Here is a 16,516-nt window from a genome sequence, read left to right as displayed (position 1 = left end):
CTTTTCTCTTTACTCATTTGATGAAATTTTTACTCATATGATTGTATTCCACACATGCCTTCTATATTAAAACATTTTTTTTTTTTTTTTTTTTTTTTTTTTTTTTTTTTTTTTTTTTTCCAAGGGGGGATCAAATCTTAAAAAAAAAGCCTTGCCTTTTCAAAAAATTATTTTTTTTTCTTAAAAAAAAGGACTTGCCAAATTGCCCTTTTCTTTCTTTCTTCTTTGGCAAAAAACTTATGTTTCAAAACTCAGAACAACCTACTACAACGGATGAGCCGATAAAATCTTTTGATTTTCCTCAACCCATGAAAAAATTTTCCCCACATTTTCCCTATGACCCTGACTTTTATCATAACATTCACTTGACACAATCCGTTGAGGTAACATTACCAAAACCTAAAATTTCTACTTCGCTTTGGGACGATGAAGGAACGGTATGTTACCAAGTAGATGTTCGCGGTATTTGTGTGACTCGTCGTCAAGGTAACTAAATAGGAAAATAAGAGTCCACTGATAAATTCTTACTTTTTTATTTTATATAATAGATAACGATATGATCAATGGTACTAAATTACTCAATGTCACTGGCATGTCTCGCGGTAAACGTGATGGTATCTTGAAGAATGAAAAAGGACGTGTGGTTGTTAAAGTCGGAGCTATGCACTTGAAAGGCGTTTGGTAAAGCTTTTTATTATTTTTTTATAAAGTATATAATGCTTACATCAATTTTATCTATTTTAGGGTTACATTTGCAAGAGCAAAGGCGTTAGCGATTCAATATTCAATCATAGATTATTTGTATCCATTATTTGTTGATGATCCAAACTCATACTTTTACCCAAAACAATTACCACAAAATAATAATTACTTTATGCCAAATCATCAACCTATTTATTTACAAACTCAAGAGCAGCCAATCAACTATCATCCATACCATCCTCATCATCAACAGCATACAACAACAGCCATGGTAACCACTAATCCATACCCTAACAACATAACAAATGGACATCTGATGAATTATTATAACAATCAAGACTATTTTATGAATGAATTACCTTCTGCACCTTCAGTGCCTTCCATGTTACCAATAGAACAATATCCCAATTATTATTCTTAATTATCCCTTTCTTCCCATCATTCAAGTTGTATTATACACACACTCTTTTTATTATTATCTTGTATTATATAATTAATAAAAATAAATTTTAAGATTTTCTAAAATCAAACACACTTTCAGGTACATTGCCTAATATCCTATCCAATTCATGCATCACATCATCTGTCAACAAATGACGTTTACTCAACGCCTGAATATTTTCTCTTGCTTGTAACGGCGTTGATGCGCCTATGATAACTGATGTTACGTTTTTATTTTTTAAGCACCAAGCAATACCTAATTGTGCTGGTGTACATCCTAAACGTTGAGCAATGCTCTACAGGTAGAATATAAGAAAGGGAAAAGGTTTGTTTCTTAGACTGTTTACTTACACACACCATTTTAATCTTTTCTAATTTTCTTCTCCCTTCTTCACTAAAGAATCCAGCTCTTAATCGATTGATTACAGGATGATCTTGAATGGCCAATCTTGTATAAGGTGGAATGATGCCATCATTATATTTCCCACTTAGTAAGCCTAATAAATCATAAATCAAATTGCATACGTATACAATAACGTTTCATTTACCAGAGGCTAGTGGTGACCATATGCAAGTACCTAGCTTGTATTTTTGAAACATCGGTAAATATTCTTTTTCTACGCGTTCGCGATTTAACATGTTATATTGTGGTGACTACATGCTTGTATGAGATATTTTGCTTGCACATAAGTCTGTCTATCGTACCTCTGTGATGGGTGCTATTAAATTCAATCTATTGGCAACGTGCATAGCCTCTGTTATCAAATAAGCTGGCCATTCACTTGTTCCCCAGTAAAGTGCCATGCCTTTATCAATACACCAATTAAATGCTCTTACAATTTCTTCCATTGGTGTATCAGGATCTAAATGATGTTGTAATAAGCATGCTGTCCATTGGAAACATTTTTCTTTCTCTAACCTGGCCTTTGTGCATAGAGTATATCGACATAATCTAATTGAAGTCTTTGTAAACATGCCACGGTACCTTCAAATACATGCTTTCTCGATAATCCTCTGTCATTGGGCCCTTTTCCTCCCCAAAATACTTTGGTAGATATTACATAGTCTGATCGCCTTAAACCAAGTTGATTACGTAAAGCTAAACCTAAATCGATTTCAGCTTGTCCGCCTATAAAAATGTTGGTTTTACATAATGAGTCAATTGGTGTATATACCAGAATGACTTTCTGCTACATCAAAGTGGTTAATGCCCAATTCTAATGCTGTCTTTACAATGTCTGATGCTTGTTCTAATGTACGAATATATGTTATAATAATTTATTCCCTTTTATATTATTATTTTGCTTTTACCGGGTGAAATTTGACCGCCTAAAAATAGTAGTATTACTATCAAAAGCTACTGTATTTTTATTGTATTTTGTTACCAAAAGTAATCCATGAACCTAAAGAAAGCACACTTATCTTCAAACCAGAATTTCCCAAGTATCGATATTCCATTTTTTTTTATTTAAAATAGGAAAGGAAAAGAAAGAGAAAGAAAGTAAAAATAAAAATAAAAAGTTTATTCTGTTACACGATCTATAAACACGTATCGGGAATAGACAGCGAAATTGATTTTGGTTTCTTGTGTTTCGTATGTTTACACCGTTGACTATCTACCAATATATTCTCTTTTCCGGTAATCTTGACGCCATAAATCTTGAGTTCCACGGGATTTATGAGGTCTTTATTTTGAGACCATTGATTGATTAGATATTGAAGATCTTGCATTCTATCTGCCGAATCATTCCTATGCCAAAAAAAAAAAAAAAAAAAAAAAAATTAGTGAATGTAAAAGGAGAGAAAGAGTGGTAATAAAAAATTTACCAAACACCACCTGGATAGCAGCACACTAACTGCCTTCGTGTTGTAATAAAACGAGTTAGATAGCTTTTTTCTGATTCTTCTTTCTTTTTTGGGCCAGTTAATTCAATAATCCTTGGTAGATTAATAAATGATTCAACATACTATTTGAGGTTTAATAACGAAAAAGAGTAAATCTTTTTTTTCTTTACCTGCCAACCATGTTGAACAATAGTATCTATCAGCGAAAGAGTTTAAGTAATATGTTAACGTACAATACTATTATGTATTTACCATAGAAAATAGCCTTTCCAAGGTTAGAATGAATACCTACACTAGCCGCGTACTTGAGTGCAGGTTTTAAATACATTGATTGTCCTACATCTAACTGTGTCTGAATAAAGACCGGATCATCGCAAGTTGTCTTATGCCAAGCTTTATCAAATCCTTTAAGTTGAGTTGTATCATCTCGTTTAGGATCACCAAAATCATATGTTGTTAATTTTTTTAAGGCAGGTATGTATTTCTTGATTGATGCTTTAGGTTTACGCCTTATGTATTCTTTGACAACTGTATAAGCATCATTTGTACCAGTTGTGAAGCCAATATATCCACTATTTTCATGATAAATAAGGTTATTTATCTCCATTAATATGCAATGATTTTTATTTTACCAAGTATAGCCACGACAATCTCCTAGTCGTTCTGCAGCCTAAAGTATAAAAATAAGTATTCCAAATTAATATAATATCTTTACTTACAGCATAACCCATCGCAGTATTTCCATTTTCGAATCTAAAAAGAAAAATAACTTTAAGCATCTATCATCTTATCTTTTTTTTTTTTTTTTTTTTTTTTTTTTTTTTTTGCAGACTTACACATTTGTAATAAGCTCAGCCATTTTGATAGCTTTAGAATCCATACTTTGACTCGGTAAATTACTTAAATCATAAAACCTACAAATACATATATAAACATTTGACATTTTCTAATATCTTTTTTAGTTTACGTAGTGCAATTGGTCAATGCCATTCCATGAAATTCCCCACTAGTGGCTTTTTTACTATCTGTACATTGACCATTGGACTTTAATTTAGAAAACTGAAATTTATCACAGTTGATTTTGGTAGATGAAAATTCATGACCAGAACAATACTCTGTCTTTGCAAAAGCGAAGGGTACAATAATACAAAAAAACAGATAAAAAAACATGAGAGTAAAAAAAGAATGACAGCAAGCAATCTTTTATATGTCTTTGTTAATTAATTATATTTTTCCACAAAGGGAGAATGATGTTGAAGTGCATAAATTACCGGTTCCTCTCAGGGTTCTTGTAACACGAACGTCCTTTTGAAGATGAACCCTTTACTGCTCAAATCCCCAGTATGAATGTATTATTACTATACTTATGCCATCATTGAACATGGAGAACTTAAATTATAATAGAGAACATAAAATTTGCTTGACAACAAAAGCCTTGTTAATCATTTAATAAATACTTGCCTTTTTTGAACTATTTCCTAATTTATGATAGTTGATGTGCAATTGTGCAATTAAATAATTATTTGATTTACCAAAACAAGATAGTTCGTCTCCTGTTTTATTGATTGCTAAATCAAGATTATTTTCTCCAAAAAATTATTCTACTGCATGACAACAACTCTATACTTATAGACAATCTATTCATTTGTTCATACATCGACATAGATTTGAAATTGCCTTATTGATTAACTCATCACTTCTTGCACAGTTCACCATGTTTCACACGATCATCCACTACTAACTAAATATACTCTTTTCATTATATCAAACGTAACTGTTCATTGTCTTTGCTTACTGCCTTCTTTATCATATGCAAATATTTCTGAACTCTTGGTACAGTTACCTTTGGAGCTCCCTAACACCATCTCGGCCGTAGTTAATGGCGAATTCGACACGAGAGCGGGATCCTATATCGAGGACAGTTTTTTTAAATCCATCATAGTCATATCTTGCAAGATTGGATACAATCTTACGATTTAATTATCTGGAACAAGAGACTAACGCATGGGAGGCTAAACTTCGCTACCTACTAAGGAAGTGGTATCATTGTTTACTTTTTTCGTGCTGAATAACTCGGCTCACCTTAACTATCGATCAGAGGTGGCCTTCGCTCGACTCTAATTACACATTCATGATTCTCTTCTTTTTAAGTTAACAATAACCGCAATCACGACCATCTTCTGCTGAAGAGACTGCCGCGATGCCTAGGAAAATACAAGACCCCAAATACTAAGCAAGTACAAACGGATGGTTACAATTCTTACTATAAATACGCTTCTACACTCTCCTCTTTCTTTCCACAACATATATTCTGTAGTTACTTACATTGAGGCCTTGGTGCAGAAATCTACCAAGATATCTATGCCTTATTGAACCAAGTTCGTAAATAAAGTATATCTCACCGGGATATTCGACTTGAGTATTTTTGGATTGCTAAAATTAAGCATGTGTTTAATCTCAAGGGGCATCGCCATTGAAAATGAAGAAAAACATACGAGTCAAGCTGTTTCAAGCACTAGCCCCTGCATCAGGAAGCCGAAGCTCGAATAAGAGGCTAGTTTTATGTCGACAGAAAGAAATATGGTCTCAATCCTGCGAGCAAATGGAACAAGGCTAGCATACGACAGCCATCATGAGAGTTTGTAAAAGGCTTAAAAAAGAAAATTATATCCCTCTTTTTCTATTTTAGAAGGCCATCAATATGTTGCTAATGTAATGGATATTTAATATCATTATACCTACTCAGGATATGTATTACAAAGTAATAGTCAGGACCCAATGCATTTACTCCATTTTAGAATGAGACACGCCCTGTTAAATCAGAAGATACTCAAAAATCTCTGAAGCGTCTTCTACCCAAAAAGCATTTGGTACTGATTATATCCGGTAAAAGTCACTGATTTCTATTCAAGGTTAACTTGCATCTCTTCTGCATTTCCTATTTTAACCCAGTTGAATCTGAGCGTGTACACCTGTCAATTGGAGGATGGTTCTAGTGCTACCAATTTATGAAAATGATGATTCTATGGCTTTCAACGATTACAAACTAATTAATCACACCTCTGTGTTGCTCAAGCTGATTGAGAACAATCTCATCAATTTATTCTTGATAACAGTCTGCCATTAAGTTTAGCGCAAAGTGGTTTTTGTAAAGTAAGAGGATTGCTTGTTCAGGTCTTATTTCTAGCAGAACTTTGTGATATCCCTTAGTTCCTATCGTTTCATTTCAGTTCTCGCCTCTCTGGATATTAAATCAACATATGATAATGTCGGTTATATAATATGCGGAAAAACGTGGAGAAAACATCACATAAGTACTTGCGATTGTTCCAAAAGTCTTCGATTAAGTCCAAATTGAAAACTTATTAATGCTGCTTCCTAACAGTTTTCATCAATTTCTTATGTCGTGCTAGGCTCTATCCTATCATCCTTATTATATTTTATATACATCAGTGATCTGCCCAAATTTTCATGTCTACAACCATTACCACAAGATGTCTCATTGATCCAACTAACTCCTTCCATGACTTGTCTGTTGTATGCTGACAATTTAGTCCACACTGCCAATAAGTATTTTAGGAAAGCTTGTTGAAGACTTGTGAAGACTATAGCTATAGACTTTTATAAATAGAATACAAGTAAATACATCATACCAAATTCTACAGATCAGTCACTTTATGATGAACTGCTTCCAACTCGATCTTCTTTCTCTTACCTTGAAATCCTGTCCCATCACGGTATTAGTCTCAATACACTAGAACTGCTCATTACTAATAGAAATTGAGATCTAATAGCCTTAATCTAGTTTTCTGAAACCGCCCTTGACACTAAAGGGTTTAGCTAAGTTCTTTCTTTCCGTTTTTACATACAGATGTTTCCCCTTCAACTAGAGTATGGGCTTGCTATCAGCAAAATTGCCTCCTTCTAATCATCAAAATGGAAAATGTCCAAAGACGCACTTATATAGAATTTGGGTGGATCATGTCGGCTCTTTATCAAGGTGATGCTGTAGCTGACTAAATTGCCAACAATAAAGGAGCGTGCACATATATTACAGACATAGTATTTTCTATGTGCACTATCATTACCTGATGGTGTTCTCCTGATTCACTTGTTGCTGTATACATCTCTCAGCTCGTGGTTCATAGTGATAAGCCCTTCCCAAGTCACCATTATGGAAGTGGTACTCATCCCGTACCGAGTTTCTAGACAAAAGTTACTTAAAAAGGTTCGCGCAAAGTTTTTACAAAAAAAAAAAAAAAAAAAAAAAAAAAAAAAAAAAAAAAAACCTTAGCTTTTACTTGTCCTATTTGAACCATACAAGCTCTTCGTTACTATTTAACTACACAGTTTAAAATGGATGAGCAGAAAGGGAAAGTAGGTTATGTGAAGGATGGCTTAATAAAAAATTGAAGACTACTGTTATAAATATATTATCCATAAAATTATTTACAAAAAAAAAAAATTAGATTTCATTCTAAAAATGAATGAAGCAAAGTTCTACTTTTTAATTTTCTAATGCAAATTTAATTCTTGTTCTATGAGTAAATATTCAACTGAAAACAAGCAAGCTGAAGTTGATTTGTTCTTTTTGGTATTATCAGTGAAGGCATTCTGAATCAGATTAATAATATTTTTTTTACATACTAGTTCGAGCATCATTATTTTAATACTATTCAACCATAGACTTGTTTCCAAACCAACTTCTTTTGTATCCTTTTCGTCTTTATTTTTATTGTCTTGGTTCTGCAAAGCCAATTCAGTTATAAAGTCTCCAATTGCTGGTTGGCATATTTAGTATCTTAAAAATCCTAGTGTTATACTTTACAGATAGTTAACTATCATCTGTAAGGGTCATTCTTCCTTAGTTTTAAATTCAAGCATCAAAAATTGAAGGCTATTTGACGGCATTTCTAGAGAAGGCAACCGTCTGAATTTATCATTATTTAATTAAGAGCATGATCAATCCGTATCATGTATATCCTATACGTGATAACACCACAAAAGGTTTTGTGTTTATACAGCCTTCACCTGCATGTATAGAACAGTATTCTTATTTACTCACACGATCTTTGTTCTTGTTAACAAATTAAATTACCAAGTTTCATAGTATTGTTTTTATTAAGTTTTATGAATAATTAGTTAACATTGACAGTTATTTACATCAATAAAGATTTTGAATGGTCCTTGGATAGACCAACCACCACGAGTGTCTCTAAGGCTACCAACACAAAATTGAGTGATTTCATTACAAGCATAAACAATATCGTTATAATGGACAGTTTCATATTGAGCTCCATATTGGTTCTCTACACGAATATCAACATAGGCACGGTTACCGCTGTGTGTGCTGTAAGGACCATAGGATTTTTGAGAGGGGTGAGACTTGCTGATTGATTGGTTGCTGAAATCATTTTTGGCTTGGTTACAGGCACTAACAACATCACGAATGTAACCCCATTGACCACTACCGAAACAGCTACGAGGAGAACGCTTGGCTAAGGGTGCACTGCTAGTAGGAGTAGGTTTGGCTTGAGCCAAAAAAGGAGCCAAAGCGAGGAAGCCAATAACGTAGTTTAAAGAGACCATGGTATGTATGCAGTATTGAAATAAAAGGGAAGAACGGGTTGTTTTTATATAAAAAGGTGAATGAAGGAGGAAAGCAGTCAGTGGGACTGATCTGTCGCATTGATACTATGTGATACTTTATGTGGTGCTAGTAACGTAACACTGTATTTTTTTTTTCTTACAAGAATGATGTATGACTAGATATTCTATAGGCTTCCTTTAAACCATCGCTTGGTAGCTCAAAAAATATTACGAAATTTATAAATTGCACTCGGTTAAGTTTATACCAATTGCTTGTACAGCAATTGGTTGTAAAATAAAAAAAAAGTTTGTGAAATAATTTTTTTTTTGTTTCTGATCGCCTTCAAAAGGTCACAAAGTGCCTTTTTTATGAAAGATATATGTTTATAGAATGCATAGAATGACATAGACTTCTATGTAACACAATAATTTAGATGCTTTGGTAATGCGAGAATGAAACCTACTATCTACATAAAAATCATCGTCTTTCTTTTTCAAACTTATTTTTGGTCTTGTGTATTGAGATAAATGAATGGGCATTAAAATTGCATGAATCGTAATACATTTTTTTTTAAAAGATCAAATAAATGTGGTTATCATTCATTTGTATATGATTCGACTTTTTTTTAAAAAAAAAATTAAATATTGTCCTACTTTTCTTTCTATGATTTGTGTTCATCTTTGCAACTTGTCAAAATAGTAGATCTCATCATGCACTCTCTTGTGCTTTTTTTATTACCAAGATGAAAAGTGGATTGAGCCTGATTCCATAGAAAACGAGAGATGGGGAGTTTTTTTTTTGGATGATTCAATTGTAGTCTCTCTTATCATTGATATAGAAGAGTAAATTCTTTGTGAACGCTACATTTTCTTTTGTCTGAGTTGTAATGACGATAACGGGAAACACTGTAACTGATGGGTAACTTGTGTTCAAGCTCAATGAGTAAGCATGTGCTTTTTTTTTTAAAAAAAAAGAGAGAGAGAGAGAAAGGCTCTTTACTCACTTTTTTAAGTATATGTTACTTTATAAGAAAAAGAAAGAATAGATTATTTAAGATGGAATCCATTGAGCTATTAGAACATTATCTCACTTGCTTACAAAACCCAATTTTTCCTAATTAAACGTGTCTCACAGAGGTTGTATTACGAAATCGCGATCTATTCTGCGCTTTAGATTGTTCCGGCAATGTGGATTAAAAGAAATCCAAGTACATTTCTTTGTCAGGTTATTTAGATCTCTCTCCGTTAAAAGATGAGTTTCAACCCAATTCTCTGTACTAGAGTTTTTAAGGGCGTTTCGGCTTAGCCCAACCAATTGGAGAATGGGTTTCATCAGACATTAGTAATTCGTAAACTTATCATTTATACTGCTCATTAATATGTACAAATCCATTTTATTGACCGTACAATTTCTTTATAGTCTTCTTTAAGTAATGTAACAATCTATGGTTAGCGGACGCTGATTCTCATTACCGAAATTTAGATATTAGTCTGGCCCCCAATTGAGTCTATCGTTAGAAGCATGTACCATAACTATTCAACAAAGTTTAACGTATTTCCTATTTGAATTTATCACGGTGAAACACACGCTTGAATGCATGTATATGCTTCATAAATGACATCAATAACAACCAAATAGAATACGTATAAAGGACTACTTGTTTGTGTGATGTGAGCAAGGTTGAACAATGATCGAACTGAATAATTTTGTGGTCCATAGATTAAGGAACCGAGATATGTAAGCCCCATATATCGATAGAAAAGAGTTGCACATAGGAAAGTCAAGTGAAACATTCACAAGAGTCACCTATTTACAACCAGATGTTAATTTATCTTTATGCAATGCAATTAAAAATTCAAACGAATCTTATAATCTATTGATCAATGAAAATATGAATTAATAAAGCATTTTACGAAAGCCATTATTTCTTTTTTCCCACCTTGAAATTCACTGTAGTACCTCAAGTATTAGATATCTACGCTCTTAACATGCGCTACTGCGCATGACGTGGTACCAGATTTAAACAACTTGACACAGATCTCTATTCCTCATTTAACCATTTTGAGAAAGCAAAATTCAATAAGTGATTATGCTTTCTCTATTTTTTTATTTTACAATTTAAAATCATAGCGTAGCTGTGTATAACGGCTTGGATTTTGAAAACGACATAAATTTATAGTAACTCTGTGTATACGTCTGATCAAACAGACGATGTATATGCATAAAGTAATATACAAGCTATCTACTTTTGAAACTGAGCATTTATTGCCCTTGAATGTTAATAGGTTAATAGACAAAAGGATAGGAATGATGATAGTATGGCTGAAGATAGCACCTGTAGCCCAGAAGTCATGGTTATCTCAAGGACCAAATAAACATTTATACTATCTTTTTGCACGAGAGAAACTTTACATAATAAGAAAGAGTTTACCATTCAAACAAAAATACAGATTGAATTTAGTTTTCTCTTCCTTCTTCCTGTGAGCTGCTAGGTTGTTTTGATAAAGGACCGAGTTAAAAGTTAGGATTTGAGGATAAAAATGCCATACCGTTGTTTGCTATCTCAGTTTGGCTCTTTCTTCTAAAGTTAACATAATAGTACACTGAAATTTATAAAATGATCTAAATTTCAAATAAATGAAAAGGTACATGTATTTTTTTTTGTGTTTTCATGACGGCTTTTACTGAACAAGTCCGGCACAAGTTGATGAAAGTCAATATTAATTGTAAGCATTGTATGTTGTTATGATGGATTCAATGTGTATGAGTTTAACTTTTATTTATATTTATCTATCAGTCCTGATATTGTCGATAGAGGAGGAAGGTGGGCCTATTTCTTTCATATTGCCTTCAATGTGTCACTGTAGCTTGAAATTCTCCTTAAATGCCATATGTAGTTAGCTTTTTTGAGCACAGTAGATAACGTAAATTGGCCTAGGTTTGATTACCTTTAAACTCAAGAGTTTATACGTAGATTTTTTTAAATATGTCTCTTTTGTATCATCTAGGATTAAATGCTAGTACATGGAAGCGTTTTAATATCCTTGACATGTTATTGAAATGTATGATTAAGTCTAGGATTATTTCTATGAGCTTGTAGAGTATTCTCCTACATCTTCTTTTAGGTTCTTTGAAGAGTTCTAGTGTAGGAAAATATTAAAAAGAGATTGTTTCTAAGACTTTTTTTTGTAAAAGCTAATGCTTTAGCAACTGGTGACAATAATTTAAATGATGCAAAATTAGCAAGATTGAGTAACTATGCTATGTAAGATATTTATTGTTGGTCAGAATGTCTAATTCGACCATAGATGAAAAATACAATACTAGATTGAAGAGTAACATACAAGGTAAAAATGTCAAACGATTGAAAAGTTCTTAAAAAATTAGCGACATACAAATTTGAAGGAGTGATTTTTTATCCTAATCACTAACAAGTAGAGCAAAATTGAAACAACTTCATTCTAATATCCTTTGTTTCTTAGTATGTACTGTACATTGAGAACAACGCAAATAATAATAATATAAAATAGCGCTCAAGACATGTAAAATCGTTTAAATGGTAGGGGTTACGTGTCTTATAAATGAATCTGTTTGGTCGTTATAATATGATACAAGTGATAGCTATAAACAATATTATAAAATGTAACAAAATGATGTTTATTCATTAAGCGGTTATTAGGATATTCAAGTATAGAAGCAAATTTTACGCACCGCGAGGTACAATACGATACTTACATGGCAGAGGTTTACACACAATGCCTTCCTCAATGTAATCATCCAGATTAAGTTTCACATTTTGGCCTTGCGAATCAAGTTCTGTTTCGATCGTAAACTTGGAAAAGAAACGAACAAAGAAATTGAACAGTTCTTTTTCAGCCTGTGTATGTCAAAACGACCTTTAGTTTTCTTTGCTTTGTGTTTAGCTATTTGCTTACTAAATGAATACCAGGACATATTCTTCTTCCCCAACCAAACCCAAAGTGATCTCTTTCTTCAATCTTTGTATTGGCTGCAGCCCCCATTCTATTGATATTAGTCATAAATCTCTCGGGTTTAAATTCATTTGGGTCTTCATAAAAGTTTGGATTCTTGTGCATAGCAGCCATACTGCTGATCAAAATGGTACCCTTGGGGATAAAATATCCATTGACTGTTACGTCTTCTGAAGCCATATGAGGAATACCAAAGTTTGTTGCTGGACGAAATCGCATGATTTCTTTTTGAACGCAAACAGAATATGGAAGGCTTTCACGGTCTTCATTAAAGCGTGGTATGGCTCCTGAAGCATGTTTTGATTTCCATTCATCAAGTTCCTTTGTCAATTTGGCTTGAACCTCAGGCATCTGAGAGAGAATAGCAAATGACCAGTAGATAGTAGTAGCTACTGTATCTGCACCTGCACCAACCAAGTCACCTAATTGGGATAAAAAAAGAGATCAGAATGTGATTTAATTTTTTTTACGTTATTCTTACTCATAAAAACAGTAATGTCATCTTCATCAATCAAGCCTTCTTCCTTCATTTGATATAAATCTTTAACTAGTGAATGCTGTTCACTTTTCAAAGCATCTGATATGAGCTTTCCATAAATAAGATCACGATAATGATGTATAAAATCGCGCATCTTTTTCTCCATGCCAGTAAATGTATCAGTCCAAGCTAAGCTGGGAAGATATGAACTTATGTCTCCTGCAGGACCACCGTAAACCATGCCTTTGTCAATAGCCTTATGCAATTTCTTGAATGTTGGATTGTCAGTAGTTTCAAATCGAGTAGCTAAAGCCAGCTTCAGTGGAACATTCATGGCTGACAGTTGGATTTCTTTGAATGGATCTATTGTTTCCTCTGCCTGTGAGTACTTGGCAAATCGATCAATTAAGCACTCAATTTCGATTTCCAACACATCACTGAATTTATCTACAGACCCAGGACTTAAAATTGATGTGACTGTGTGTCGTTAAAAAGGGTATGTCAAGAGAAATGAGGAAGTGAGCAAATTTTACGCGTCATATTCTTTTACCTGCTTTTCTTTTGTTTTTCCATAAAATATCATTTTGAGCAAAGACGATCCCTCTAAACAAGTAAAAATGGTTAACCTTCTTTATTTTTAGAAAACACATTGTTTTTTACCTGTTATTTTTACCATAAATATCTATTAAAAATCGATGGTAAGGTCTTGAAGAGGTGCTACTACCTGCCTTGACAAAGATATCATGTGCCAAAAAAGGATCACTGATCATAACCCATAATTGATTTCCCATATAAATCTTGTAAATAGGACCCATTTCTTCATGCCACTTTGTAACCTGCTTAGATGGACAACTTCCTAATGCGAATATATGACCTAAGAAAATAAAGTGAATAAACAAAAATCTAAGGAACAAGAAAGTGAATAGCTTATTCTATTTACCAAAGATAGGCAAGTTGGTTGTGTTGGGTGGAAAAGGAATTTCTTTAAATCCTTTCTTTTCTTCTACTTTTTCTCTCCTTGACAAGTAAAGAATAGAAAAAAGGGCAGCACTAGCAGGTATTATAATAGAAGCGTTATCCTTTAACTTTTTAATATCCATTTTCGAAAAGAGTAAAAATTAAAAAATTAGTATAAGAAAGGTTAAAGCTGCACTATTTACAAAATGAAGAATATTTATTTTCGAATTGAATCGAGAATTCTTATTTTAGAAGGTATACTGCGCACAAACAAATGGTGGGAGGAGGATTTGTAACAATTACACAGCTTTTACTAAAACAAGGTTTGAAGATGATTATTTCAAGACTGTAGCATATTCTATCATCGCATATTGATTTAGTATTATGACTCCACGCTGTAGTATATACATATTAGAATTCATTAAAAAAATACAACTGTTTTGTTCTTCTATGAGCCAAAGCGCGAGTAACTTATGTCTTTTTTTTTTTTTTTTTTTTTTTTTTTTTTCAGTAATCAAGAGACGCGGTTATTTACTTATAGTGCCGCTTAAATATGGCTTGAAAACCTGAAATGATTTGAATGTCTGGCCATTTAGGACAAACTTCAAATGCGCTTTTATGTGATTTGCTTTTTATATTTTAATACAATGACTTAGGGGAATAAACATTTTTAGTAAACAGTTTATTGTGCTTTAAGATGTTTAATCATAAATAATTTGTAACTTCAGCCATAATGAGAAATTCATTGCATTTCTTATTCTCTACTTTTTGTAGAATACTGCAATCATCCCACAATCTTCACTTTAGGCTGGGATTATTAAAATAGGCAATCTGACGCACTTAAAAGATAATAAGTATCGAATATAGTTGTTGATGTTTCCTTAATAACCAATTTACATTTGAATATCTCTATATAACGTCGCCATATGGTTCCTTGAGCAGCTAATAAACAAAAATCTTAAATCCTACTTTTTAGAGGAACAGCCAATAGTTACATTGTCTTAATAGTGGTAGTGAGTATACTTTTCATTAATCTCTGATTGGCTCTGTCTGTTTTATAATAGCTACTTTTTGCGTCATTGGTTATAAAAAACCAATTTAAATTTTGCATCATAAAGATATGCTTAAGGTACATGTTCTTTGCTAAAAATCCGTAATTTCTGAATCTGATTCATTTAGTCACATCTCGTAACAACTAAATGTTACAGAGCATTTGCAAATTATTCAAAGTTGCTTCTTAGAATGAAAAAGCAATCTTACACATTTTAAGCTGAAATTAAATTGCTTTTTTGTTGCTCTTTTTCTCTCTTATAAATGTCATGCTCAGAACCTTTTATTGCGATACCTATTCCAGGACCATTGATTCATTTAGGTCACATGCCACTTAGTTTGCTCTATGCTAGTAGTATTTGCTTTGATTACTATATTTGTTGTTGTACCTCCATACCCTATCACAAGTACAAACATTGTTTAACAGTGTTTCACCTTCTTTTACCTCTCATTGCTGAGCCTATAAACACAGCATGGACAACGGTTTATATTGCTTATCCTTGGTTTTTGGCCACTGTTGGTGTTTACGTATCCAGAATACATAATAAACAGCATTTATCAGCCCAAAACTGGTTAAGGCTAATTATTGTAGAGGGTCTGGGTGACAAAAACCAAGTGGAGAATGTTCAACTAGACAGTATACGTAAAATAGTAAATGTCCTCTGCGGATTGGCTTTTTCACGATTGTTTTTGAAGCGCTTCTTACCTGTAAACCCGCAATTGCTTTGTGAATATCCTTGGTACTCTTTTAAAAGTGTTTATCTCTGTCTGCTAATGGGAATCAAGGGCTACATTTTGATGAATTGCAGTTCATTAGGCATGGCTGCTATTCAGGCAATTAGTGGCATTAAAACAGTGGAAGTCTTTAATCAACCCTTTCTTGCAACAAGGTATGTTGTGTATATATCAAACACTACCTCTAAACTAAAAACTTTCGTAGTCTTCAAGATTTCTGGGGTCGTCGTTGGAATTTGATTGTTCGAAATCTATTCTTCAAGCAGGTTTATCACCATCCATCCACTGTGACGTCTAAAAATCAATGGGGCCGGTGGCGTGCATTTTTCATAAGTGCAGTAATGCATGAAATCATCATGACCTTAGTCAATAGACATATTACACTTGAGAACTTTGGTTTCTTTATGATTCAAGCAATTGGTGTTTGCATGCAACGCTATTTTTCATTAAATCTACCCAAGCCCTTTGATCGATGCCTAACACTATTATATATCGCTTTGTCAGGCAAACTGTTTCTTCTTCCTTTCATTCGTTCCTCTAAACTATCAATTGTTTTTGGAAAGTATTTTTTTGTATGACACATGCAAAAACAATCTCAGTTTAATGTGACGGGTTTTGCATCAGGCACGGACCGTGCTTTTTGTTGGTGAATAAATCAAAATATAGAAATAAAAACTAGAGCTTACAATGAAATAAACAATTAAATAATTGTCATAGTCATAATAA

At 33.0% G+C, this 16,516-nt stretch overlaps 6 protein-coding genes across 6 annotated transcripts; 2 read left to right on the top strand and 4 right to left on the bottom strand.

The window, feature by feature from the left end:
- Positions 1-308: 308 nt before the first annotated feature.
- On the top strand, positions 309-685 carry RO3G_06899 (uncharacterized protein; the record flags this gene model as incomplete). The annotated part of the gene is made up of 2 exons (XM_067661489.1): positions 309-486; positions 549-685. The coding sequence occupies 2 exons, from the start codon at positions 309-311 to the stop codon at positions 683-685; spliced, it is 315 nt and encodes a 104-aa protein (XP_067517590.1).
- Positions 686-1,306: 621 nt separating this feature from the next.
- On the bottom strand, positions 1,307-2,601 carry RO3G_06898 (uncharacterized protein; the record flags this gene model as incomplete). The annotated part of the gene is made up of 7 exons (XM_067661488.1): positions 1,307-1,351; positions 1,495-1,640; positions 1,692-1,797; positions 1,849-2,006; positions 2,063-2,272; positions 2,319-2,393; positions 2,529-2,601. 7 exons carry the CDS (start codon positions 2,599-2,601, stop codon positions 1,307-1,309), a joined length of 813 nt encoding a protein of 270 aa, XP_067517589.1.
- A 501-nt stretch (positions 2,602-3,102) lies between these two features.
- On the bottom strand, positions 3,103-3,847 carry RO3G_06897 (uncharacterized protein; the record flags this gene model as incomplete). Its single annotated transcript, XM_067661487.1, has 5 exons — positions 3,103-3,110; positions 3,241-3,560; positions 3,621-3,658; positions 3,708-3,741; positions 3,825-3,847. The coding sequence occupies 5 exons, from the start codon at positions 3,845-3,847 to the stop codon at positions 3,103-3,105; spliced, it is 423 nt and encodes a 140-aa protein (XP_067517588.1).
- A 4,283-nt stretch (positions 3,848-8,130) lies between these two features.
- RO3G_06896 (uncharacterized protein) lies at positions 8,131-8,577 on the bottom strand (the record flags this gene model as incomplete). Its single annotated transcript, XM_067661486.1, has 1 exon — positions 8,131-8,577. The coding sequence occupies one exon, from the start codon at positions 8,575-8,577 to the stop codon at positions 8,131-8,133; it is 447 nt and encodes a 148-aa protein (XP_067517587.1).
- Positions 8,578-12,176: 3,599 nt separating this feature from the next.
- On the bottom strand, positions 12,177-14,148 carry RO3G_06895 (uncharacterized protein; the record flags this gene model as incomplete). Its single annotated transcript, XM_067661485.1, has 7 exons — positions 12,177-12,199; positions 12,314-12,455; positions 12,514-12,992; positions 13,052-13,525; positions 13,599-13,651; positions 13,709-13,922; positions 13,989-14,148. 7 exons carry the CDS (start codon positions 14,146-14,148, stop codon positions 12,177-12,179), a joined length of 1,545 nt encoding a protein of 514 aa, XP_067517586.1.
- A 1,726-nt stretch (positions 14,149-15,874) lies between these two features.
- Positions 15,875-16,178, top strand: RO3G_06894 (uncharacterized protein; the record flags this gene model as incomplete). The annotated part of the gene is made up of 3 exons (XM_067661484.1): positions 15,875-15,945; positions 15,996-16,056; positions 16,164-16,178. The coding sequence occupies 3 exons, from the start codon at positions 15,875-15,877 to the stop codon at positions 16,176-16,178; spliced, it is 147 nt and encodes a 48-aa protein (XP_067517585.1).
- Between the last annotated feature and the right edge of the window lie 338 nt (positions 16,179-16,516).

This window comes from Rhizopus delemar, genomic scaffold (genome assembly GCF_000149305.1).
Source record: "Rhizopus delemar RA 99-880 supercont3.5 genomic scaffold, whole genome shotgun sequence".
Classification (NCBI taxonomy): domain Eukaryota; kingdom Fungi; phylum Mucoromycota; class Mucoromycetes; order Mucorales; family Rhizopodaceae; genus Rhizopus; species Rhizopus delemar.
The sequence above is the reverse complement of the archived record's forward strand: the minus strand, read 5'-3'. Positions and strand labels throughout refer to the sequence as shown.